Source organism: Streptopelia decaocto (genome assembly GCF_964273445.1).
Source record: "Streptopelia decaocto genome assembly, chromosome: 9".
Lineage (NCBI taxonomy): Eukaryota > Metazoa > Chordata > Aves > Columbiformes > Columbidae > Streptopelia > Streptopelia decaocto.
In genome coordinates this window covers 9,736,189-9,763,073 of record NC_138664.1, presented here as the reverse complement: position 1 = coordinate 9,763,073, position 26,885 = coordinate 9,736,189, and the positions used below count along the sequence as shown (strand labels likewise).

The 26,885-nt window shown below is 41.3% G+C and overlaps 1 protein-coding gene across 1 annotated transcript in view; it reads left to right on the top strand.

Moving 5' to 3' along the window:
• ADAMTS17 (ADAM metallopeptidase with thrombospondin type 1 motif 17) overlaps positions 1-26,745 on the top strand; it is a 179,318-nt gene extending 152,573 nt beyond the window's left edge. Inside the window, exons 20-23 of the mRNA XM_082060557.1 lie at positions 449-653; positions 4,645-4,797; positions 19,129-19,306; positions 22,300-26,745. Coding sequence (XP_081916683.1) covers positions 449-653; positions 4,645-4,797; positions 19,129-19,306; positions 22,300-22,451 — 688 coding nt within the window. The 3' untranslated portion in view covers positions 22,452-26,745. The remainder of the gene's footprint in view (positions 1-448; positions 654-4,644; positions 4,798-19,128; positions 19,307-22,299) is intronic.
• The last annotated feature ends 140 nt before the right edge of the window (positions 26,746-26,885 follow it).

Below are 26,885 nucleotides of genomic sequence, written 5' to 3'. Positions count from 1 at the left end.
GGCTGTGGCACCATCCCAGTTTGTACCCAGTCAGTCCAGGTTCTCAGCACAGCTCCACTGCTCAGAAAAAGATGTACATGCAGATGTAGCAGTGGGTTTCCCAGGTACCTCTCAAGGGCAACATTATTTGTGGGGTATGATGGTCTGCAGACAAGTCTGGCTTTATCTGGGGGAAAAATGCAGCCTCACTGTAGAATCTGGAGGTTAAAGGGCACTATGCAGAGTTTGTGTTTCTGTCTAGCATGGAGACAGGAGTGGATATTAATTTATATACCGATGCTTTTCTGCTTTACACACTTGAGCTCCCAAAGGCTGGAGGATCTCAGTGTGACAGCAACACAGCACCATCAAAGAACCCACGAATCTAGGAAGAGCTCTCTGTTTTTAAGTGAAGCATAGTGTTTTATCCCACCAGTTTTTTAACATTCCATCTCTGGCTCCTTCCCAGGTGGGTGACTGGCCATTGGAGTCCCTGCTCTGCTACTTGTGAGAAAGGTGTCCAGCACCGGGAAGTGACCTGTGTTTATCAGTTGCAAAATGGCACCTACGTTAACACAAGAGACCTCTACTGCCTTGGCAACAAACCAGCAACAGTACAAAACTGTGAAGGACGGGACTGCCTTTCTATCTGGGAAGCATCAGAGTGGTCAAAGGTAGGAATCTGTTTCGAGAAAGGAGGCAGACTGCACACAGTTCTGGATACGCCGGCCCTGATCCAGCTTAAGTGCTTAAAATTAAGCATGTTCTCATGGTCAGCACGCTCAGCAGCTCACAATATTGGGGCACTGAGCAGGACTGTCATTTGTTGAGGTGATCAGTTTGGAGCTGAGGTTTGTATTCCATACCAAATGAGTTATTTAGGCAAGTTTTAGTTATCATGCTATACTAGCTATATCTTTCCATCTGAAAATTCTGACCAGTAAGCAAAACCATTTCACTGACCTGTAGCCAGACGTGTAGTAACCCACCAGGCCTTCTGGCTCCATTTAAGTACAGTATGAAACTAATACCAGATTTATCAAGCATCTGCATGTTACAGAGAATGTACAACATTTAGGCCTTATCCAACCTTGTTATTTCAGTGGGAAAGATCTTCCCTTGTTGTTAATCTCTATTTTGAAACAGTGAGCTCCTGTTTAAAACATTGTCAAAGAGCTTTTGCAAAATTTTATTGTTAAAAATGTGCTTAAAAGTCACAGAAGCTCAGGATACAAGGGATCTTGCACTGAGGAACAGTGTCTGTTAACAAACACAATGTGATTCCATTGTCCACCTTTTGAACAGGAAATCTTTGTTCGGCAAGTGAGATGATTAATAGTTAAGCGAGAGTAGCGTTTCCTTTCAGTAGGACACTATCTGTTCCCTAATGCATGAGATTCATTTTCTTCCTGAGTTCTTTAATTTCAAAAGATGTGGAGAAACACACCAAAGTTTTAATAAGTTGTCTGATAGGCCTTTGTGTGTTATAGAAGTAACCCTTTCAGATGATGCCCTCTTTTTTTCTTAGAGCTGAACCAGCTCCAGTTTATAGCTGAGAATATTCTTATGGCTCAGTTCCTACCTGTTTTACATGGGGAATTTTTACATGAGTCTTTTGTTAACAGTCCAAGGTACTTCTCTCTCCTTTTTATGAAGTCAAGTTACGGAAGACTTTTTGCAGAGTGCTAATCTTCCCTGGTTCTGATCACGTAACTCATTTGCAAATACATAGTTTTTTAGGTATTTTTTTCAATAACTGGTTTACTTTTCCTTTGATAAATTTATTTACCTTTTGTTGTGTCTGTAATTGTCCGCTCATGATTTTAAATCCATTCTTGTTCTGGCACATTTCTGCTGTTATGTAGCACAGTTGACTCCAGGACACATTTGATGCTCTGCCAGTTTGAACACTTTTCATAACTACGGCTTTCTTCAGTGGTAATCACTTTAATCCTTAAAATTTTAATCTGATGTTATGGCATAAATATCATGGTAGAGGTATCATTTTATAAAACAATTTCCTCATGTATGTTTTTGAACTTCTTGGTTATAAAACAAAAAAACAGTTGACCACATTGATATCTGGTCCCCAGTCAAAAATGTGTGTTTTCAAAGCAAATTCCAATGCAATCTTCATTGTGGAAAAAATTAAGTTCCCCTTTTATTGCCAAACACTTGAGATTGTTTTGGACGAAGTGCTGCTCAACCCATTTTTAATGGCAAAAATAGAGACTCTCACAAAAAGGTGAATGTTTCTACCGTTAGGGAAGTAGAGTAGAAAAAAATATGTATTTCCTTCATATAAAGGAGCTGTGTTTAAACTGCAAAGATGTGTTGCTTCTTTACAAAACCTAATGGGATTTGACTAAGTATTTTTTTAGTAAAATAAGACCTCGTGATCTCAGCTGGACACTCGGGGACTGTGCATATTAATTTGTAGGCTGCTCTGTTGTGGAATCTCTATAAAATCTGTATGTGAAGAAATTCCTCATGAAAACAGAGGACTTGAGGAAAGAAAAAAACCTCTTAAAGAGGGTGATTTATATGTGACCACCAAAGATCTGTTGGAAACCTTTTGCAAATGCTGTTTTGTCTAGGAAAGTATATGCAGTATTAATCTGTGAATGACTTAAAAGCTGTGGGAAGAACAAACAGTTGGTGTTTTTCCCAGACTTGCTTGTAAAACCCACCTAGAGATTTCTCCTACTGCGAAAAATACTCCCTTTTCAGTTTGATTTACTTTGAGTAAATTGAATCATTTGAAGGAGTTTTATATATTGTGCTTTGTAGTTTGAGATGAACGAGTGCAACCCTGAGGAGTCCACTCTGAAGACTGAGCAAAATGATATTTAATTGGGAAAGTCTATACAACTTGGGGCAAATTCGTGGCTTTAAGGTACCGTTTAGGGGAGCTCCAGCCTGGGATCTCTGGCAAGTCTTGTGCTCTGAGGAGTCCAGCAAAGCAGTTTCTGGAATTCTGCAAAGCCTGGAAAAATTCATCCCCGTATCTAGCAGAACTATATAATTGTGCTTGTTACAAAGATGTTGCATCCATAAAGGTCACGCCATGAGCAGCACATAGTAAATTAAGTGGAAGGTTTCCCAGATATTCAAGAAGTCACTTTGTAGTGCTCTGAAGTATTTAAAGGCATGTCTGTTTGCTTGCCAGCTCATAAACGCTTGCCATTCATGTCCTTAACAAGGCCAGCAGGTCAGAACTGCCTGGATTGTATTTTTAAGACGGTTAGACAGGCATGCTGAGATTTGTCCATTTGATGTAATTTATATCAAGCTGACGCTTGTTTCCAGCATAGACCCCCTGGATGGAGAAGCCTCTTGGAATACGTTCAAAAGACCTCACAGAATATCTCATATCTTCACTATTTATTCAGTGTCAAATCAACTGTCTTTTCCATGCTGGTCCCCTGAAGGGGAGAACTTGACATGCTGGAGGGGGTTAGTTTTTATCTCAGCTGGTACATATATCATTTTTCCACCCACCTGTCCCCAGTGGCTCTTCAAGGAAATTTCTCACTCTTAACCACTGCAGCGGCATGAAAATGAAGAGCAGAGACGGGCTGTGCTGTTTTGCAGTGACACGCACTGCGATGGCTGTGACAGCATCAACAGATCTCTCTGTTACTGAACTGGTTATTTAAAATTCTCAGTTTCAGTTCATGCCAGTGTTCTTTTCCCACCCGGTACAGTCAATGCAATCAAGAGAGATTCTCTAGTAAAACAGAATTTCCAGCCAGCCATTGGCAGAGGTAACAAATGGGCTATCCCTGCTCTTTAGAAGCCACCTTCATACTGCCCAAGCACAAAAATATTTGTGGACAATTTGTGCTCACTCACATGAACTTTTGTTAGAGTTCCCGCATCTTCCTTCAGCAGCTGATTCCGGCAGCTCTAGTAGCCTGCTGCTTTCTCGGAGGACTTCAAACAGTCCCTGCTTTTACTTTTGGTGTTGAGAAGTCTGTCTGTCAGCCCAGCTGATTTCTCTGGCTAGCTTGCTGGCCATGCTTGAAAGCTGATCACAACACTGTGGCTCACTGAATAGTCTTGATCCACCCCCTTTGTACGTTTGAAGTTCTGCAGAACTAACGTAGTGATGAAGATATGGCAAAACAAAGAGTGAGGGTCATGTATGTGTTTCACGTGAGAACACGTGTGAGAGCTGTGACTTTGCCATGGTATGTACAAACTACTGCAGAAATGTCTTTGTGGTCTCGTGCTACTGTGAGTTCAAAATGCATTAATCACCATCATTTTACTCCCATGATACCTCAAGGCATGCAGCAGTTCTGTGTTATAAATCTCAGTGTGTCATTTTTCAGTATGAATGATGAGCTCTTAATCTCAAGATTTAGTGGGTTTTTCCTCTCTAACACCAATTCTAGCAAAATGCCAGCTGATATTTTCAAAGAAAGTTGATTTTCAGAGTTGCCATTTTTGGTAAGTAAAATATTTCACAGGTAGATATCGTGCTTTTCAAATTACTCTTTTATGTTTGAAAAGGGCTTAGATTATTGGGAGAAAATCTTAGGGTTATCAGTTTTTCTCTGTGTTCATAAAACCCACTTTTCCTTTTAGCTCTGTTACCAAGACCGAAGTTATCATTTCTAGGCATCATGTAACAGAAAACAAATACCTGTTGTTTTGCAGTGCTCTGCAGATTGTGGCAAGGGGATTCAGAAAAGAACAGTGACGTGCACAAATTCTCAAGGAAAATGTGATGCAGCCACCAGGCCGAGAGATGAGGAAGAGTGTGAGGATCACACAGGCTGTTACGAATGGAAAACAGGAGATTGGTCTAAGGTAACAGTGAACTCTACGTGGTATTTTCTTCCCAAGTGCAAAGATGTTCAGAGTGCTATGCCTCCATCTGCTGTCTGTGTTAATTTGCAGTTTAAATATTTGGAAAGGAAGGGCTTAACTGGTTTTGACTGGAGTTTTTGCTGTGTTTTGCACTTTCCCCTTATGCGATTTATGACCCAAACGTTGCAACGTGGGCTTATGGATATGGTCCAGCAATTTTAGAGAGGGGCATTCCAAATAGGATAGAAATGAATATTAATTGACAGCTTAACCATCCAAAAGCAAAACCTACACAAGATCCCCTCTGCAGGTGGACTCTTGTCAAAAAGCTACTTTATAAGCAATGCTGAAACTGCGTTCCGTATTTCAAAAAGCAAACTCTGAACAGTTCTGGCTAGCAGGTTGAATTCTACAGAAAGAAGTTCATTAGCAGTATCTTCCAGGAGTGCAGGGAGCTAAGGAGATGTCCCATGCCCAGCCTGGGCAAGCTGAAAAGAAAATAGCAGAAGTTGGTTTCCTTGAGCATAAATATGCTAAAAATTTGTACTTCGAATTAGGAACCTGCTCACTGAAAAAAAGGGAAATCCTGCAAGGGGGCTGTGCTGAAAGTTTTGCATCCCTCAAAGCATCAATGTGGAGCTGAGAAGAAAGTTGGACCTTAGTCTTCTTAGCCCACAGGTGATAAATCTGAAGGTTTGGGATAACTGTTTTTAAATTGAATACTATGGGGGAGAGTGCAGGGAAGCCCTAGCAGACTCACACAGAAAGAGAAGGCAACTGAGAGCACTTACAGCTGAATTCTGTTCCTTTGCCTCATGCAGGTCCCACATGCAGAGTCAGACCATACACTATTTTATTCCAAGACTAGAGCTGTGCAGCTGAATTTCATGCTTGTCTGAAACCTGCACAGCTTAGTTCAGTCCTACATGTATTCCAACCACCTGAAATGAAAGAAAGCCATGAATTCAAAGGCAGAGCCAAAACCATCAGTCCCTTCCTCAGGGCTGGATTTTACCTTCACTTAGGCCTGTCTGAACTTAGTTTCTCCAGTGACATCAGTGGAATTAATTCCCAAGTGCAGTGGATTGAACCAGAGCAGGGTCTGCTCTGTATTTGCATTCTGATCTTAAAGTAACAGGTAGTTCTGCTTGGGAAGGAGGCCCGACAGTGTGAGAAACCCAGTCTTTGCCAGTGTTGCACATAAAGCATCCTTTACATTACTGACTTCATGTTTGCAAAAAGAACTAAAATTTCCCAGGAATATTATATTCCAGTTCGGTTTTATCTTATCTTTGTAACTGTACTATTCCTTAAACAGAAACCTACTTTGTGTTCTGGAATGTACGGCATGTGCAGAAACCACTGGAATACAGTAGTTGCATTTTGCTTTCCAAAAACCCAAACTCCTGCAAGCAAAATCCAGTGAAGCAGAGGCCCATGATGGGCAAATTGGCTTATCTGTGATTGCATATTTTTTTACATTGTGTTTAGGAATTACAAATATTTATAGATATACTCTGTCATGGATACATGAATTTAATGGTGTCAGTGCTGGAGAATGCATTAAGAACCTGCCACATACAAAAGGTCTGTATTTATGCTGAGCCAGGAATTTGTATCACAGAATGTTTAGAGTATTGAACATTATTTTTTTCATAACCTGGCACACACAGTCCATGCAAGCTGGCCAAAACAAACAGTTCCTGTGTGTTAACAGGTGAAATAACATTATTTATTTATTTGTGGAATTTTAAAACATTTTGGCATGCAAATTGACCCGGATTCTCTTTACAGGGCGGAATATGAAATAATTGTGTATTCACTGATTACATGGACTGGAAGTTCAGTATTGTATGAATGGTTCCAATCTGATAAAGATGTTGGCTCAGTGCTAGAAAGGCTGCAATCACACATGGGTCACAGTGAATAGTGTTGTTGATGGATTTAGTCTCTGCATGTGAGCAGGGCAGGATCAGTGCAAAATCACTTGTTATTTGCAATTCTGAACTCAGGATCAGGATCCTCCCTGTGCAGAAGGGCACAAAAGCTCTTGTGCTGCCGATGTGACCTGCTTCTGTGCCAGCTCTCTGCTTCCCTGGAATTTCACCCCGTGTGAGTCCAGCAGGATGTTCTTGGACTTAGATTTGGTTTATAATGAGCATTTAAAATTCTAGACATATTGGTTAATTCTGACTGGACACTTAGATCACAGAATTAGATTCTTACTCTGTGAGTAGAGGGATAAACAAAAGGCAAAACTGGATTGCTGGAAAAGGGTATGGGTAGACACAGTTCTTTGAAGAAAATGTATTATCCCAGAAACCCAGATAACTGAGATGCTTGGTGTGGAATTCAGTTCTTTGCAAATCCTGGGCGAGGGATTTTCATCATGAGGATCCAGAAGCTTTCATGCAGGGCTTAGACTTAGGAGGAGAGCCTTGACAGCTATCAGCAAACTCCTCTTTGGTGTTGTCTGGCTTAAACAGTTCCTTCTTCAAGGAAACACAAAGTCTGCGGCAGTTAGATTGTAGTGAACTCTTTAAAATTCATACTTTCAGGGCAAAATTCTGTTGTAAAACATTTGTTGCTTGTGCTTTAAAAATCACTGTGCAAGAGCTTTGTGCTGACTGAGAGGGGAAACTACTTCTGTTAATACAAATTGATCTCAGAACAAGCAACAACTTTTTTGCAATTAATGCATGGTGCATATGTTACTTATTAAGAATCATTAGGGAAGCAAGATTTATCTAACAGTAGTAATAATCAGATATTAAAATAAGGAGCTTTGATGCTTTATGTGCAAACAGCTTGCATGATGACTTGGCCTCCAATCCTTAATTTCCCCAAACAAGATCTTTTAAAGGTACCAGGAAGTAATATAAGAAAGAGGCAAAAACTCATTTAAAAAGTCAAGTCTAAATACAGCTTGTAAATAGAACAGGCTGTTTGGGTGGTAATGACAGACTGTTATTTTTATATTATTAGTAGTAGTATTTATAGAATACATGGACTCTGTGCATGAGAAGACAGATAACTTCCCTAAGGTCCTCCCAGCCCTATATACATAACTCACCTTGAGTCTCACAACAATGGATGTGGTTATCCTATATAAGATCTTGGATCCTGTTGCATTCAGAAGCTGCAAGAATGGACAGATGTAAAATCTCCAAATCTATGCCAGGCGAGTTGTGGGTTTATGTTCTCAGACCCTGGATCCACTTCTGCGTAGCAGAGGTAAGGGCTGGAGACATGGCCGTGCTGATCTTTAATTTGCACCTGCCATCCAAAACCTTGTCCACTGGCCTTAGTAATGGCTCTGCAGCTCTGTCCACGCTCTGAAGAAGAGGAATTTTATTCCATTTTCTGTCAGGTTTATTTGCAGATGGTCCTTACTCTGTATTATATCTGTGGAAAGCATTTGGCGCTAATTGAGCAGATTCAGCAAGCAGTCTTGGCTGTGATATTTGTATATTCCCAATGTATTTGCAGCATATTTCAAGCGTTGCATGAGGAACTAATATATCTAGTTCACTTTGCAAGCACATAGGACCAGGTCTGTAAAGTCATTTTAATGTCTTTGAGGTTACCTTTGTTAGTCAGTGCTTGAGACTGTGTACTGTCATCTAAAGAGACAGTATTGTTCTGGTGCTAGTAACCATGTGTAACCTCCATTACCACTGCTATTCAACTTGCAACTTTGCAGCACTACTGCAGCTTCTCTTTTAAACCCCTTATCTTAAAGGGATGTAAGTATTATTTGTAGCATTTCGTTAGCACCAACGCAGCATTGTTATTATGAGTCATATAACAACTCTGTTCCTGGCCTGAGAGTCTTTGAACCTAGTAGAAAGATAAGAGACCCACTGAAGGTGTTAACCTGAAATCATTTTTCATTGTTGCCTGGATTCTTCAGAATTACAATTCATTATATCATCCTTTTTTATATATGATGCAATATACAAACAGGAATCCAGCCACATCCCATTCAATCATTTCTTCCAAAAGGAAATTCCACATCCAGTTTGCATTCAGTTAAAGAAACAAACATCTCACACACTCTTTGTGTTTTGAAATAGTTCCTTTTTGTTTGAAATCTGAGCTGTTAAATGTTCAAACACTGGAAGCATTTTTACATTTTTGTTGTGGCTGAAAAGAACAAACATAGGTTTCTCAGTTTCCCAACACTTGCCTCAGACTCCTTGGCTGCTGAAAATATGTTTCTCGATGCTTTAGCAAGACAGTAGTTCATTCTTTCATGATGAATTGCATTTTGCTGACAAACTTTATGTCAAGGATTACATTCTTGTGAAGAATGCAGGCAGCTAGTGAAGAGAATGTGTCTTTATGCACGTGGCTCTCTGGGAGGGTCTGTACCATTCTTCTGCTTTCAGCTACACTTGAAGGGACCAGCTGTGGGATTTGGGCTTTGCACTGGAGCCTGACGTGACTCACACATTGGAAAACATCTGTCCAAAAAATCAGAGAACCATTGAATAGTTTGGGTTGGAAGGGACCTTCCAAGCTCATCCAGTGCCACCCCTGCCATGAGCAGGGACATCTTCACCAGCTCAGGTTGCTCAGAGCCCCGTCCAGCCTGGCCTGGGATGTCTCCAGGGATGGGGCATCCACCACCTCTCTGGGCAGCTTGGGTCAGGCTCTCACCACCCTCAGGGGCAACAATTTCTTCCTCATGTCTACCCTGAATCTCGCCTCCTTCAGTTTAAAACCATCATGCCTTGTCCTGTCACAACAGGCCCTGCTAAAAAGTCTGTCCCCATCTTTCTTATTGGCCCCTTTTGAGTACAGAAAGGCCGCAATAAGGTCTCCCCAGTGACTGTTTGGTGCTTGTGCCAGCAAACACATCCTCAGCTCTCTCCCCTTCTGCTCTGATAATAATGAAGCAGCGAAAGCACTAAGGTGCAAATGTAGAGGTAGAATTACAAGCAAGATACACTAGCTCCATCCTTAGTGCTGACTTCCACAAGGATGCATTTTCAGCTTTGTGGGTAGAAGTTTAAACATGCAACTTGGGTCCCTCAGGCAACAGTTTAGCTCATTAACCTATTATATTACATAGCCCAATGAAAAGATTTTTAGAAGAAGAAAGATACATAGAAGCCTTGTAGTATATTGGCTTTGCCATATTTTTTCTTTGCAGTTACAGTAGGTCCTCTGTAAATACTAAGGCCTGTATTAATATTGGATAACCCAATGTAAATCCAGGGTAACTGTCTTTCATTCTTCCCTACAACCCATTGGCCACAAGCCACGGATCTCACTCAGCACTGTGGGTCAGATATCGGTCTCTATTACATTAGTGTAAATCTAGATTAATTCAACCACTTAAGTTAATACAGGCTTATGCCAATGCCCTGCAGATCAGAATTTGACCTGACAGATTGTGCAAGATCTTTGGGTTTTGCGTAGGAACGATCACAGGTTCATGCTCTCAGGTGAAAACAGAAATTTATGACATATCAAACCAGGCGTCAGCCAGGAGAGGAAGTGGAGGAGAAGTCTTTTTGTATCACTTCACATCTCATATGACCACCTGGCACAACTTCCACTGGATTCAGAAAGATTGTACACCCCAGAAACTGGAAAGCACTAGTAAGGATCAGCTTGGCAAAGTGTGATGTTAAACAATATTCTTGCTGCTAAATAGCATCCACAGTGATGAAGCACATCTGAAAAATTACCTATAGCCACCTGCCCTCCTTGGACATCAATAGTTGCCAACGGCTTTACACTATTTGCTCAGTCTATGAAACACAGGCTGTAGGTTCTCATCCCAAGAGGATACTAACAAAAGGGAGGAAAAAAAATCTAATTTCCTGTAAGAAAAATACTGGTTTTGTGCCAGACATTGAGGTGTTTCATACTGAAGATCAGCAGTCATTCATCACAGTGGGTGGTAACAAGGATTTTGTAATTGCAAATTAATTGTTTTGGCAGGGTTACAGTAGATTGTATTCTCTAAGAGATAAAACCTCTAGACTTATAGTACACCAAAGACATGTTGGGGTTGGGTTTTGGTTTTTGTTGGGGGCTTTTGGTTGTTTTTTGTGTGCGTGTTTGTTTTTTAGGGCTTTTTTTAATTAAAAAAAAAACAAAAACAATCTTGCAGTGCCGGGAAGGCATGTTTTCTGAGTTCCAAGTGTTTGGGAACATCAACAAAATCCTGTATAGGCCTCACTTTTAATGATTCATTCACATTACATGATAAGAAGAGTAAATCAAGGACAGCTGTGATTTGAGAGGTATATCCAAAGCTGTTATAAATATAGAAGCAAACTGTCCTTTGTTCTAACATTCATTACAAATTCATGGCTTGACCTGCCATCTGTTTATGATAAACTATAGACAACTTGTTAATTCTTCATAAAGGTCATAACTAAGTTCAACCTCTTCTACCTTGGAGAAAATAACTTTTCTTGTTGAATTGAGAGAAAACCGCGTGGGATGGATGGTCACTTAAAACTGCAGTCACACATCACAGCTGACAGACCCTTTCCTGCCTCTTACTCACTTTGGCTCAGCAAATGACTTCACGATTGACGGTTCCTCATATACATTCAGCACCACAGCTAGAAACCGATGTTGGAAGATCATCTACAGGCCTCGCCAATGCAAATCAGTTGTTCTCCAGAAGGTGGTAGAGCTGGATATGACAGGAGAGGACTCAACAAGCTTTAGTATTCAAACCCTCTGCTTCTCTGGTCCTGGGCATGACAAGAAGGCAGAGCATCAGTGTCCTAAACATACCTGCTGCCCCTATGGACTGCTCCAAGTTGTACTACTAGTTGTGGTTCCCCATGGTTTGTTCCTCTGGCGTGTGATCAGGTAGTAGTTTTATCTCCTTTCCTTAGTAAAGGCTGAATTGCCCTTTGATGTGGTGATCTCTGCTGACTGCAAAGAGAATGTGAACAGACGTAGTTCAGTAAGATGAATCCCACCTTTGTCCCCCTGTCTGTGAAACATTTAGCCATGGTCAGAGGTGTAAAATGCTGTGTAATGGCACTAAAACAAGGTTGAACCTCTATCTAGATGTGTGCTAACTACCAGCCTTGGTCGATGCAGCTGTAGTTGGAAACCTTGGCATGGAAAGTGAAGAGATGCTGACTGCAGTGCGGGATGGCCGTGTCATCCCCCTGGCGACAGTAAGCTACGGAAACCAAGTCCTGCTCATGCCTTTGAGGCAGTGGCTGCTCCTTGTTTGCACAATAATTTGCACAGCTCATCTTTGCTGGAGTTTCTGGGAACATCCACAGTGCAAATTGTTTTGATGGTTCCTCAGTAAAAGAGAATGTGCTGCAAAAAGATCCTATTCATCAGTGTTTTGTTTGAAGTAGAGCATGTTCTGTCACAGCCTCCAGTGATCTTATTAATTGCAAGAATAACTTTTCCTTTTTGATAATTTATATTTAAACGCCTAGTTCATGAAGTGCATGTTTTTGATGGAGAATTGAAGCCTCCCAACCAAGATCAGTGGATTGGAAATGGAATTCCACCATGACTACTTTAGGCTTTTTTTTAATATGAAAAAGAAGAAAGCATGAAAGACAAGCCTATTTACATATCGGCATTCATTTACTTTGAGTTACTCTGAGATGTTACAGCGTGTTTTTAAAAATATGAACAATAGCTAATTCACTATTTAAAGTTTGTACTACTCATCTGAACAGGTCTTTGCCCCTTAAATCCTTACAGCTCTCAATATGTATCACTAGCAGTGATTGCAATCATTTTGCAGTCTTTCCAACAACCTTTTGAGATTTATGATGACTGAGGCATTAAGGTGACAATCTTCCAGAACATCTTTAAAGAGCAATTAATATCAGCCTGCTGGTGATCCCTTGTTTGACTGTGCAAAGAGATGAAATGCCGTGTTAGTTCAGCATCATACATTTCAAAGCTGAGCAGCTCCCTGTCTAGAAAACTCTCAGGCAGGACTGAGATGAGAGAGATAAACAGCCTCTTGCTGAAGTTAAGTAATCCCAAGGGAGTCCTGAGTTTAATTACTTTTTAAAAATAAATTGCATTTAGGTAGCATTGGTCATTAACTGATGAATCACTAAAATACGCTTTCAGTGGAGTTTTGGTTCCCAAGACGTTCTTTCAGGCTAACACCTGTGACAGAAGTCGATGTGAGAGTGTAGCTCATGTAGCCCATAAAAGCATCGCTCAGCGGCAGCGGCACACGCTGCTGAGGAGCAGGGTAAATTCTCAAGCAGTCAGCCTGACTTTTGTGTTGTCCCTTACTATCTGGCATATTTAAAATTAGCTTGATTATGCCTTTTACTTAAGGTGTTTTTCAGCATCACTTCCTTGCAGTTTTTCAGGTGGAATAAGCTATGGAGTATTTCACTTTGTACGTGCCACAAATCAAAGCACTGCACACGTGCTGTAGGTGTCATGCTATAATATGGCACCCTGCAGGCATTACCTTATTATTTCACATCTCTACTTGATCCTGTTCTTGAAATCCAGTTTGAAAGCTTATGAGAAGTAAATTCCGTCTGATTGGTATAATGAATTAAATGACATCTCCTCATTAACATCCACCTGGGCTGCATTGCACAAGTACTTAGGGGCACTGTCACTACCCAGAATATTCATGCATTCAGTTCTTAATCTCTGAACTCTCTGCACACAATGGAGCTTTTCAGAATAGCAAAGTCAAGCTTAATTATGAAGTGAGACATGCTGGATGTACTGGTCAGGTCTTGTTCCTTAGGGTCATGCCATTTGAAAGCACAGCTGTAGGCAGTTTGCAAAGATTGCTTCTTTCTTTTCCTTCTAAGATACTGTCACATCAGCCATGAGCATTTTCTGCTGTAATTTATTGTTTCTTCACATACTGAATCAGAAGGGTATGCATTTTTTCTTGGCTAAATTAAACAAATCAGTCATTTCACAAAAGTTTCTAAATGAAAGATTGTTGCAAGCAAGACCAGATATGTTCTCTTTACAGATCTGGGGTTCAAAAAGAAGGTAAAAAAGAGAAAAGAAAAGAAAATAACAAGGAAGCTTGAAAAACAGCTTACAGTTAGCTTTGGGCTAATTAGATCTTATCAGTGAAAAGACAGAAATCTCTTTCTTTAGCATGATGCCATGGTGAAAATTGACCTGGTGTTTATGAAAGCACATTGCACGCTGCTTTTCATAAAAAGCCTGATGTTAAGGTGTGTGGAGCACTGACATTCAGAGGACACACATGTATACTATTAAGGTCTCAGGAAGGGAGCAATTACAGGACATTTGTCCTTCATCTCAGATGCTGTGTTAGAATGTTATTAATAGGAACTTGTCTTGCTTTCTTTCTGACTTTCATAGAGGCAAGAAATAAGACCCCTGGGGGAAAAAAACACTCTACCCTATCTTAACGCCTTGAAATACTTGAACTCTGAAGTCAGTAAAGCGTGACTCTGTCTCTGAATATTAGAGCTTTAGCCATAGTGTTATCCTTGGCTTCAGCAGCTTTCAGCAAATTGGGGACAAACCAGTATCTTTAAATATCAGATGACTGCAGAATGATTAATAAAGAAAAAAAAAATCTTGCCTTCAGCTTAGTTATGACAGTCATCTTGAACTGTATTTCCCTCCAACAGATCAGCTTTCTAAATATTGGAGTATGTTCAGGATTGACTGAAGGGATGCTATGACCTTCTGCTGGAAAAAGCAAGTCTCTTCTTACAAAAAAGACTGGCATCTATCTCTTAGCGGTTAGAAAAGTGATAGTTTTAAAAGTGACACATGGTCTGAACGCATCCCTGCCTACCCAGCAGCCCTCAGCTAAGGCATAAGCAGTGGTTCATTATCCTGTTCAAACCTCAGCAGATCACAGCCTGTCCTCTGTTGTGGTAAATCTGGACCTTCTACTGTCCCCTTAATTAAGCCTCAATACAGGGGTTCTTTGCACTGGTCTCTCCTGTGTGTTCCTCCAGCTGCCCAACAGCAGCCCTGCCCTGGCTACACTCATTCTTATTCCTCTCTCTTTCTCTGCATATCCTTTGTAGATCAGGAGTTGATGAAGTCCCTGACATATCTCAGCACTTACTGTAAATTCATTCTGGTTTAATACCTAATATTCTCCTGAGGCATTTGCTTTCAAAGCAATTAGACATCTGTCAGCACCTTTGCTAGAGTTCAAGCTTTCATATCAGTATCCTAAGGTGGAAATAGCATTCCAGTTGAAAAATCATAGCTTAGTCTTGAGGTTGGAGTTTTTCAGTGAGTAAATCTTCTTTAAGCTGATGAATGCAGCTGCTGCCTTGACAATTTGTGAGTTTATTTCCTTCTGGATATCCCCACTGGCTTGCTTGTTACTGCCAAAGAATGTGAATGGAGGCATTTTTGTATTCCTTGTGCCTTCTCAAGCAGTGTTTGAACTGGGAGTTACAAGGGCTCTCATTAGGTTCCCTTTTTGTAACTGTTCATTAACCCTCTTTTTTGCAGTGCTGAACAATCCTTTGATCTTTGCATGTGGGTGGATTTCCAGTTTACAATGACTATATTGTCAGTTCAGTGCATTATGGTTAAACTACATGAATTCTGCGTATGCATTTTTCTGACGGTGATATCACTGGCAATACATGGTGGAAGGAAAAAAACACTTCTTTGTTTGACATCAGCATCTCTATTCAACCACTTGTCCAAGTCGCCAGCTTCCCAGAGCAGGCAAGTTCCTTGTGTGTTTTTCTCTCTGTACTCGTGTAGCAGCTCAGGTGGCAGGTGGAGACCCACGCAGCTCCAAACCAGGTTCCAGAACGAGTCTTCCACACTCACAGATCACTTTACTTCATCATGGCATCAAAACATGTGTGTTTCTTGAGAGTTACATCAATGTTTAGAAAGGCTTTTCTGATTTTCAGGCCGTGTTTGTTAATAGCAATGTAAGAACTCAATATTTGCCCCTAAAAGTCCAGTGTCCATCAACAGCATTTTCAATACGACCGGTGCAGTTTCAGCGTGCAGCACTGGAGCCTCCCAGCATTCCCAACTCAGACTCCTCATAACCTGTGTCCAAGCCTGAGGGTTCTATATCAGAGGGCACAGAGTGAATCTAACCCTGAAAATTGTTCTGTGGATATGCTTATTGCTCCATAAATATTTAGGAATAGGGAGACCATAGCAGTGTGTTTAGCTGTCCAGAGTAGGAGGGAAGGTGTTTATGGGAATTTGCTATGCAGTTGGTGTTTGATTTTTATGCCTCTTTTAATGATATCCTCTTTTCATAGTGCAGCATGAGTAACAATCACCCCTTTGTATGTATTTTGTATCTATTCCTGTTTCCTATTGATATTCCTAGGAAAGAGACCATCCAAGTACAGAGTTGAAAATTCCGTCTTAAAATAAGCCAGATGTCCAACCTTGGTTTAGCTGCCAAGCCCAAAAGAGCTCAAGAAAGATGTTAAAATCTGTCTTCCTGGCTGTGAAAAGCTAATTGCGTAGCATAGGTGATGATCCCAGTCTCTCAGGAGAAGGAATAAAACTGCTTCGGGCAAAAACTCTGCTGTTATTTGTCTAAGGACTGGAGTTGGCAGTGTCTGTGGAAAAATTTTCATTGCTTGCCCTCCTTGCTGGTTAACAAATGCAGAGACAGGAACACAGGCAAAGGTGGGCGAGTGTTTGTATGTTGGTATCTGAAAACCTTATTCACCTTACGAGGAAAATTATTTTTCCTTTGTTTCCTTCTTTCTTTTATTCCCCATCTCTTAAGAGCATTGGTAAGCACAGGGAGTGCCTAAAAGCCAGAGACTGAGGTTTCAGACTCACTATAATACAATCATGTGAAGGAACCCCATGGTCTGGATGTGTTATTTTTATGCCTGTGTGGTAACAGCTATTCTGTTTGTAAAATGGATGTACAATTCACTCCCCTTGCAAAGAGTTTTGTGAGGATTAGTAAAGCTCTCAGAAGACTGAAAGTGCCGTTGAAATCCTGAGGATTAGAGGTTGCATATGATTAGTGAAGTGGAAGGGCCTAATAGTTGTGTTTATCGGGATAAAAAATGTTAACTTTAAATCCAAACGCAATGGCCATGCCTGACTGGTTTCCAGACTGGTAGAAGTCACTGAGGTTACACAGTGCTGGGAAGAGCAGAGGGACACCCAACACTAATGAAATGCCTGCGTCTCACCGCAGAAACTCACGTTATGAAGGGGTTTTAAATAAGGGACCATAATGATCGCTCTTGGAATAGCTCACTGTGGGCATATGAGGGAAGGGCTTGTTCAGCATAATCCTAAATACCATAACCATTGTTGAGGTATTAATAGACAGTGACAAAAGTCTGATGTAAATTCAACATCTGAAAGTCTAAGTGTAAAAAAATCTGTTGTAATCTAGTATGTTGATCCTAAATTGAAATAAGAAGGTAAGGAAAAGGGGAAACAAATAAACACAACAACAACCACCAGAAGTTCCAAAATACATGTAAAATTTCAATAAAGCACAACTGCTACCTGCATAATACAATAATCAGGTCCTGAAGGGGGCTGCAAAGCTGGAAACACAGAGGTAAGCTGCACACCAGGGTGACCCAGTGACAAAGTCAAGAGGGGATCTGTACCAGAATAGAGAAATTCAGTCCCAGAGAAATGAACTGAGAGAAAGAATAGCAATAAAGAGCAGGTGGAATATAGGGGGAAAATTAAGAGAAGAGCAAATACAAATTTGATGAGTACACCAAATACAAGAAGCCTGTTTAGTTAACAGACACTAATATGAGTGACTAAAGAAGAAAATTAGATAGAGAGTCTGTGTTATTTTTGACAACAGGATTCACTGATCCTGCAGCCCCTCTTACCTAGAAATAAACTGTTCGCATTGTGTAAAGTTATTTCTGCACTGGGTTGTCTGAAGCGGGACTGCATCAGTTCTGTTTTACATGGTCCTGTGCATCTGAGGTGATTTTTTCTCAGGCCTTTCAGTGATTCACCCAGGAAGGAAAATTCCCTGTGCTCCACCCCGAGCAAAGCTGTGCTGCTTCTGTCAGATGGTCTTTGGGAAGCAGCAGGAGTTTCTTGTGACACTAACAGAACAAAATGACAGCAGCTCTCCTGTACTTCCCCATAGATGGGAAAAGTGGAGGCCTACACGTGTTCTTTTACCCCTGGGTCCCAGTCTTACATTGCATACACATCCTTCGTACTTGAATTTCAGTCCAACCTCAATGGTGCTCATCTTTTGAGCCTTTTCATGCCCTTTTTAAGAGTTACTGCTCTGAGGTGATGGTGTTTTTCAGTGAGAGAGCTGACTTTGTTCAGCAAACAAGATCTTTTTTACATCATCCTAATTATATCTCCTGAGTTTTCCCTCACCTCCTCTTCTCTCCCATCATTTCCTTGTGTGTGGCTTTCACAGAAACAGGAATCTTACCAAAGTTCTGCAACCCATTGTTTCTTTATTTTAAATACAGGGTTCTTTTATTAACTCCAGCTGGTGCACCTCACTGTGTTCACTGTGTTTGCTTTACTAAAATGGAACAGTGTGCAAGTAGGACATTGTAAATCACAAGTGACTGGGCCAAAGGAAGAGGGAGGCAGAGGTAGGAACTCCAGTCTTATGACAACAAGGAGCATATAAACAGACTGGGCTTCCTGGCTAATAGAAGCCAAAACTCATGGAATACAATTTGCAGTTGCTTCCAGGAAGACAGACAAGTGCCAGACAGTTAGTAAGGATAGATGAGAGTGAATACTTGAATACCTGATGTGTTCTCTTGTATACTGGAACTAAGCTTCTCTAGAGGTCTGGGCATGCAGTAGGAGCTGCCTGCCCCTGCTGTAATCCTTGGTTTTATCCTATATCAGTACCTGGCAATGATCATCTTGTCTGTGGAGGAAGCCTTGTTAGACCATCCAAGTCTTAGAGAGGGCTTTTAAACCAAGACAGCCAGCACTACTGGGTCCCTCATACAGAGCGAGATGGAAGCTGCTGGTCCATAATTAAGCAGTAAACGTTTTCCAGCTTTGCCTCTCTGTGGCTGGTGGAGTGAATTGCATCTCTGCCTCCTTGAACCTCATGGGCATCCCTAGGAACAGTTGGTGTAGGTGGACTCAGAGCAAGTCCACACAGAAAGACAACAGCTTTTTTTCCCTGTGCCAGGACAGTTCCTCTGCTTACAGCACTCCCTGAAGCTGCAAAATCGTAATGGACAAATGCAACAGCAGCATGAAGGGTCCCTGGCTGACACGATGCCCCTGTGGTTGAGTCCTCAGCGCCATAGTGACCTGCACACTTCAGCTCTGGCAGTGATTTTTCTGGTGTATGTGATTTTGAAACTACTTTTCTTGGGCCATATCTCAGTGCCTTCTCTCCTCCAGTGCTCCTCAACCTGTGGGAAGGGCCTCCAGTCACGAGTGGTCCAGTGTATGCACAAGGTCACCGGGCGCCACGGCAATGAGTGCCCTGTCCTGTCCAAGCCAGCGGCCTACAGGCAGTGCCACCAAGAGGTCTGCAATGAGAAGATAAACGTCAACACAATTACCTCGCCCAGACTTGGTGAGTGAGGGGTGTTGGGGGGAAGATGCCACCTGCAAAGAACCGGACAAAGTCCAGGGTCCCAGTGTGTCCAGTGTGATAGAAGCGGGGCTTCAGAGGATTGCTCAGGGACAGAAATTAGAACAGGGCCCCCCAGTCAGACTCTACACTAAAGGTCTAGTGTGATAGGTCCTCTCTTATCCATCGTTCCCTGCCCTACACTTGGCCCAAGCTGGACCACTCAGTAGTGGACAGACCTGAGAGACCAACAGGAGCACACAAATGGTGGGTGATTGATTGACTGATCGCAGAGGTGAGGGAGCTGACAGGCATGTCTTTCTCTTCATAAACACCATCAAACCCTGGTTTTGCTGTGGTGAGTGTAAAGTATGATAATTTATTCACCTGTGCCCCAAGAAAAGTACATGACCTTGACAAGTAAGAGCATTGCTGTTTTTTCGCTTTTCACTTGCTGCCAAGAATGTGGTTTCATGAATTAATTCACCCAGGGAGGCAAGAGAGCATCCAGCCTCTTTCTGTGAACCCTTTGATTTTCTGTCACTGCCCTCACCCTCCCTGCAACCCCGTGTACCTGGCTGACATGAGAATATGGTGATAAGTCATCTGTTTCCCGAAACACCTTAACACTGTGTTTAAGAAATGGCTCTAGTTAAGAACGCTCCTGTTAATAAAAAATTGTGGGAATCCATGATTTTCCACTTCATATTTTCTCAGTTTAGAAGGGGATGAAAATATATACTTCCAAACTTTAAGCCCTGTGTGTTCAACCACAGCACCAAGAACCAAACTGGTTTCTTCACATTTCACACATCATCACCAGTAAGATGAAGTTAAACTCAGCCATCACCTACACTGACACAACTGCATCGGTGCTTGCCATTACTTCTCCGTATAAGAGGCTGGGTTGTAAACAAGGCTGCAAAGAGTTTACCAAAAAGAACAACCTCCACCCTCTTAGCAGAGCCATCTTGTAGGCTGAGAAGCCTCTGATACACACAAAGAGCAAGAGCTGCTAAGTAACAGTGAACCATTTTCTAATAACGCTGTCCAGTATCAAACAACACTTAAACTAGGACTGGACTTGAAGCTTCTGAACTGAAATTTGTTTCCTAAAAGTTTAACAGATGTTTAAAAGAATATGGGAAATGTTTTTCTTGCAAATGTAGTCATACTGAGGAACTTCAAACCCTTTTTCTTTAAGAACATATGAGAATACTTCCCAGATATTTTAGCAATAAGAATATAGTGGAAGTGAAACATTTAATTTGAGAAGTAAGCCCTTGGTACACTGATGAGACAAGAAATGCATCTTAATTCACATTTTAGGACAAAGCAATAAAAAGCTCATGTGCTCAAAAGACTGAGGAGGTTCAAGTCCCTGCTGAAAATAATCTGCAAGTAATTTGGGATTGGAATCACTAGGGCCAGAAACAATGGTATTTGATATTAGCAGAAAGATATATCGAGTGTTTTGTTCTTCCTGCTTCTAAACAAGTTCTCATTGGATTATCTTTAAACAAAATTTTCTATTTGCTGCAATGGAAACCTCACAAAAAATTACACAGAAACAAACGCCGGTTGTCTACAAAACCCGTATTGCCTTGTCCCGACTCCAGAATGTTTTTCATCCCAAGTAGCATTTTCAGAAGTATCTAAGTGTGGAGTTCACCTCACCTGACTTTTACATCTGTGTCCGGTGTCCCTCAGTGAAGACACATTCAGCGGGTGTTTCATTCTGTCCCTCAGAACCTGACCCATGTCAGCTCCTGGACATGGTTCCTGTCTTACTTCACAATGCACGAGGAACCTTGGACCACTAAACTATGAGAGCCCTAACCTTGTTTGTGGCTCAGTGTCTTTCTATTATAAAATCTCTCGTCTCAGATTCATAAGATTTATCTCAGATGTTCTTGCAAGATGTATAATTTATTCAGCTACATCACGTTTTCTGAACACTGTGCCTGGTTGGACCCATAGCTAGTGGGGAGTGCTGCAGATCTGGCCCCCCTGAAAAGCCCCTCCACTGCTGGCAGACTCAGAAATATAGTAATTCTACCCTCGCTCTGTTTAGGATGGTAACTTCCACTCAGGTTTTTTTCTCACAATCGGTTGTTTGGGTTCTTTTGTAATTGGTTTCATGTTCCTTTTTTTCTGGGACAGCTCAACTTCATTTCATCAGATTCTGTCAAACTTTTGCATCTTTTTCAACTGAATGAAGCTTCAGGGATAAACATTCCTACCCATTTTGCTGCCATCATTTTCTGGTGCTTGGCACTCAGACTCAAAGCTAATCTCTTTCTGCAGAGATGAGGTCTTTAATTTGACCATTTTTTCCCAACCTTGGAGAACACAATACTCATTTAGAAGATTTTCCAATTATCACAGCATTTGTAAGAACACTACATACAATTTATAAATGACATGCCATAAAAAGCACTCACTACATACATGAATTTTTGTCAAGTTTTTGCCATCCAAACCCCCATCCCAATAGCTAACTGTTGTCCTACTGGTTTTGCTACAGTAAGAACTATTAGTTTCGGTTCCTATTAATTTAGCTTTACATCCATCAAACTGGGTTTGATTTTGCTGCTCTGTAAAAGTATTTTCCACCCAGAGGACGATGGCCACTCCTGACAGTGCGCCTTGGCACAGCACCCTTCCTGGGAGCACACAGCTTCCCACTCACCACTGTGAGGTGTTCAGGGGCTTAAATCTATGCCAGCACTTTACGTGGTTTGGTCATCCAGGTCTATTTGTCACTGAGACAAAACAGGGACAATGTGAGGAGGCCTGTGCTCCTGCAGTCATGTCCAGCTACACCCTTGCAGTGAGCGCTTCCAAAAGCCTGATATTTCGGTAGAACCATCATCTGATCCAGTGCCGACAGCAAGATTGGCCCTTTCTTTCCTCATGTGCAGTGATTTTGATCACACCCACAATGCTGTTCTCTGGCTAATCTGCTAGTTTCTCCTCTCTTTTCTTGTCCAAAGCTGCTCTCACGTACAAGTGCACAGGCGACCAGTGGACAGTGTACTGCAGGGTGATCCGCGAGAAGAACCTGTGCCAAGACATGCGGTGGTATCAGCGCTGTTGCCAGACTTGCAGAGACTTTTATGCAAACAAGATGCAGCAGAAGAGTTAATGAACCTGTGCTACTTCTTAGGGTGTTACACCTATTTGTATGTAAATCACGGACTAGTAGGTCTGAGTACTGGAACTTCATGAGTTGCTACAATGTGGTGGATTCCAAAGCATACCTAATAAGACTTGAAACTGATTCTACAGACTGGATACCAAAGTAATCCACTCATCCACCTTAAAAAAAACAAAACAGAAAAAGGCATCTCGAGGAGCCAATCATTTTATCATAATTTGACATCCTTACATTTTTCATTAATGCTTTTTACTTTAATATATTAAATCACCAGCCACTGGATGGCTTGCTACCATTAAAGAAAAGGACAAGAGTTGCAAAGTGATTACCTTGACTAAGGTTATGGGTACCTCCATGGAGGAAGGCCTCTGGCAAACTAATTCAGCGAAGGTAGAGACGTTACTTAATCTTTTAATCTTGGCTTTCATCTGATGTTTTCAATTCCCAACAGTTATCCCACTGTGGAGTGGGCTTGGAGGGACACACATAAATGAAAGGCTTAATTTAAAGAGAGGATTTGCTGTAAAAGCTTGTGAAAACGGATAGCAGAGGATGAACATCTCTGAAATTCCTGCAGAAAACTCAGTATAATTATGTCCAACATTCCAAGTCATGTTTTTTAGAGCAACTAATAGAGACTGATCTTCTTTCTAATTTTAAAGAACAATCCTCTCTCTCTTTTCCCCAGAATAATATAGTTTCTTTTATGAAACCTAATTTTTCTCTGAGCTTAATGAAATGGAAGCTTTTTAACAGCAGTAGCTATTTTTAACAAGACCCATTTTCATGAGATGGGAGGAACCAGAAATCATTTCATCCAGTAGAGCTTGCTGAGGGATTGCTTGGTCTGATCTCCCTCCAGTTCTTAGAAGTCAATCAGATAATGAGACTGAATGTTTTTTGTTTTGGTTGTTTTTTGTTTTTTTTTTACTTGTAAGAGCGCCATGAAACTGGATAGGGTTGGTACAGAAACAGGGTTTGGAACAAACTTTGTGTGAAGGATGGAGTGGAGAGCAGGACTCCTGTATACATCTGAGGTTATGCAGCCTTTTGAGTCAAAAGTAGTCAGGGTTACAAGGCACTCCATGTTGAGCTTGCTGAAGCCGTCAGGGTAAAAATTCCATTGTTTTCAGTAAGGGTTAGGATTTTACTCACTGTATTTTAGTGCTTCCTGTCTTTTGTGGTGCTATCAGGTTTGGTGCTATCAGACTGGTGCTATCAGAGCACTTAGCGAGTGCTGCGTACACGATACTCTCTTGCATCTCTCTGCACTTTAAACCCAACTCCTCTCTGAGATGTCAGACTTGAAACAGGAGCTCTACCCAGGGCAGAGGTTGTCCCCACCATTAGCCCTACAGATCCATGTCTCTCCATCATATCTTGCTCCAACACGGATCATTTCCCTTGCCAGGGTGCAAGACCAGTGGTTAAATTACAGTCCACTCTTCACGATATGAACAGAGCTGTTTGGATGAATTGCAGCTTTGTACTCACTCTAGAACTCGTGTTACTGTTTTACTCTTTGGAGATGAGTGCAGAACTAAGCCCAGCTCCTGCCCCCAGCCCTGGGCCAGTCTGGATTGCAGCTCACACCCGTCCTCAAGTTGTCTTTATTGCTGTTGTCTCCTTTTTTCAATGCAAGGAGGTGTAAAGATTCTTAGGACCTAACATACGTTTAAAGTGATTTTTTTCTTCCTTTTAAAAGCCTTTCAATATCCAGGACTTCACTGGAATTGCTTAGTAGCATTTTATTAAGGGCTAAGTTTTTCAAGCACATAATGCTCATGAAGAGACTAATACTATGTGGGATTCACATTCACATCTGTGCTAATTAGTGCAAACGAGCCTGCGTGCACACCAGGGCTGGCCTGTATGCACAAAGGCACTTTTGCACACAATTTTTTCTCAAGTGCCTGTCTCAAGCAGATCTGCTTTCCAATGCCCCAGATGATTTTCTCTATTAGGGAAATGATTCCAACTTGTTTTTTATTATACTGGATGTTCTTTTGGCATCTTACAGTCAGGATCAAACCTCCTCCTTCTGTTAATCCCACCCTGTAGCCCAAATACAAAGGATGTGTAACTACTTAACAAGTAGTCGGTGGAAAATGTTGCTGGCAGGGGTGCCAGGGAAGTTTTAGGCAATACCATGGTGATCTTCAATTTAGGCAAATTAACAGGCAGATGAACTGCTAATGAGAAAGTTCCAAGAGATTAGACAAAGCCCAGAGGACCTGATTTATCGCAGTGCTGCCCCCAGCAGTTTGGCCGAGCTGGGTCCCTTTACATCCTCATCCTTCCCTTGCTTTGGAGCTGGCTGGTTTTCTTCTAATGAGCAACGTTTGCCCATGGAGTGGCCTGGCCCCATGCAACGCCATCCCCCTTGCAGATCATTTTTGGCATTCCTAATACTTCTGTTGGGCTGTTGAAGGATTTGCCACCAGGCTTTTTTTTTTTTTTTTTTAATCTTGGAAGAATAATATGTGCGTTTGTTATTAATAGGAATCAAAGGTGCTTTTAAATAGCAGGGGTAATTTTTTCTTCTGGTGCTCATCTGTCACCCTCTCTAGGCAAAAGGTGGGCTCCTAGAAAGGTGCATAGGAGAGGAAGGTTTTTAATTCTTATGTTTTTCACTAAAAATTCACTACTGTCCACTGTCTAGAACAAGATGCTAGGCTAGTTAGACCTGTGACCTGTCCCAATATACAAGGTCCTGGACTTCAAAGGACATTTCGGTCCAAGTTCTGGGTCCTACCTAAGAGATTCACAAAGAATGCTTTTGAATGTCTGAGCACTGAAAAAGAAACACCTTACTTGCTCTCCCCAGCCCATAGGTTAGCATGCATCACCTTTTTTTTTAATGATCAGAAACCAACATGAATTAAAAACCAATGGCACAACACAGCTCCATTTTATTACATTCTCTTACTTCATGTGATGACAGCCGTCCCATTATATAATAGCAAAAAAAAAATAATAGTAATAAAAAAGTTTAATTCTGTTCAATACTCCTGCACTTCTGTTTTGTATCATTTTGTAGGAGCTTTACTATGAATTTACAGCTCTGCTCTGCCCTCAGTTACTACATACTGGTGAAAAGAAAGCTGTTTGTTTCAGTGTATCTATGACAATACTTTTTTTAGTTGTTCTTGAGAGATTGACGCTCTTTTGATTACAGTGGTGGTATTTCCATATTGTAAACAATACTCTGTACTGTTACTAAAGTACTGTACATTTCTAGTTGCACAGTTGTGTTATTGAGTATAGATTCTCACTATCTCATGTATGGTGCTATTTTTTGTCGGTGGGAAAGAATCTTAGCAGTCAATTATTGCTTGATATTTTATTATAATACAGGGATATATCCTCCATGGCAATAATATCATTTAAGTTTTTCATTACAGAGTGAAATGTATGTATTTTTCCATTAGCTAATTTGCGTATGTACTGTATCCATGGTAATTTTCTTTTTGGTGCTGGTTATAAGTAGAAAAGATAAGAACAGTCAAATGGAATGGAACCAGTTGTAAATGCAAATCAAAAAAAAAAGAAAATAGGATCATTCCATTTTGAAAAAATTGAGTCTGATGAATAATAAATTTATTTTTTTCCATAACAACTTTAATAAGGTTTCTGAACTGAAAAAAAATACAAAGAAACCTAACAGCTAGCAGGAAAATTAAGAGAAGGGAATGAAGCTGTAATTAGTACATTATGCATCCGTCTATCCTGGACTGAGACTGGGATTTATTTGAGTCAAGGCCAACTGTTTGATAGCTGGGGTAGGTGTAAAAGGTGATTTGTCACAAAAATTCTGGCATCTCAGAGTTCCCAGTGTGCTAACAAATCAAGAAATGATGGGTCTTGTCGCGGTTGGGTTGCAAAATAAAGCACAGGGAATGTTAATACCTGATGAATGCCTTGCGAGGTCTGTGGTCGGTGACACAGATGTAGAAAATGCCTGTCTGGAAAGAGCGAGGCAGGCTCTGGGGTATCTCTGTGGACACTTGCGCAGGCTGCGGGGAAGCCAAAGCTCATACATGGGGGGAGAAACATTTTGGGAGTGCTTTTGAGAAAGATGGCTTTCGATGTATGTTGGAGCTGAGATGAAGTGGAAGCTTGTTGTGTGTTTAATGGTAGCTGCTCCACAGGGGCAACCTGCTAATGCCGGCTGCTGAGCATGTGGAAATTTATACTGGAGCAAAACTATCCCATCCGTTGGAAGGGATCTGCGTAACCGAGCTGCACACTTCCCTGGTGTCAAATAAACAGAATTACTTCAGTGCCAAGTGTTTTGGATGTCTTTGTTGTAGGCACTAGCCAGAATCTTTGTACTATTTAATTCCCCCCCTCCACGTGCTGAAGGTATTTTTGGCAGATAGCTGCCCACAGATATGCCTGGAGGATCCTCTCCCATCCTGT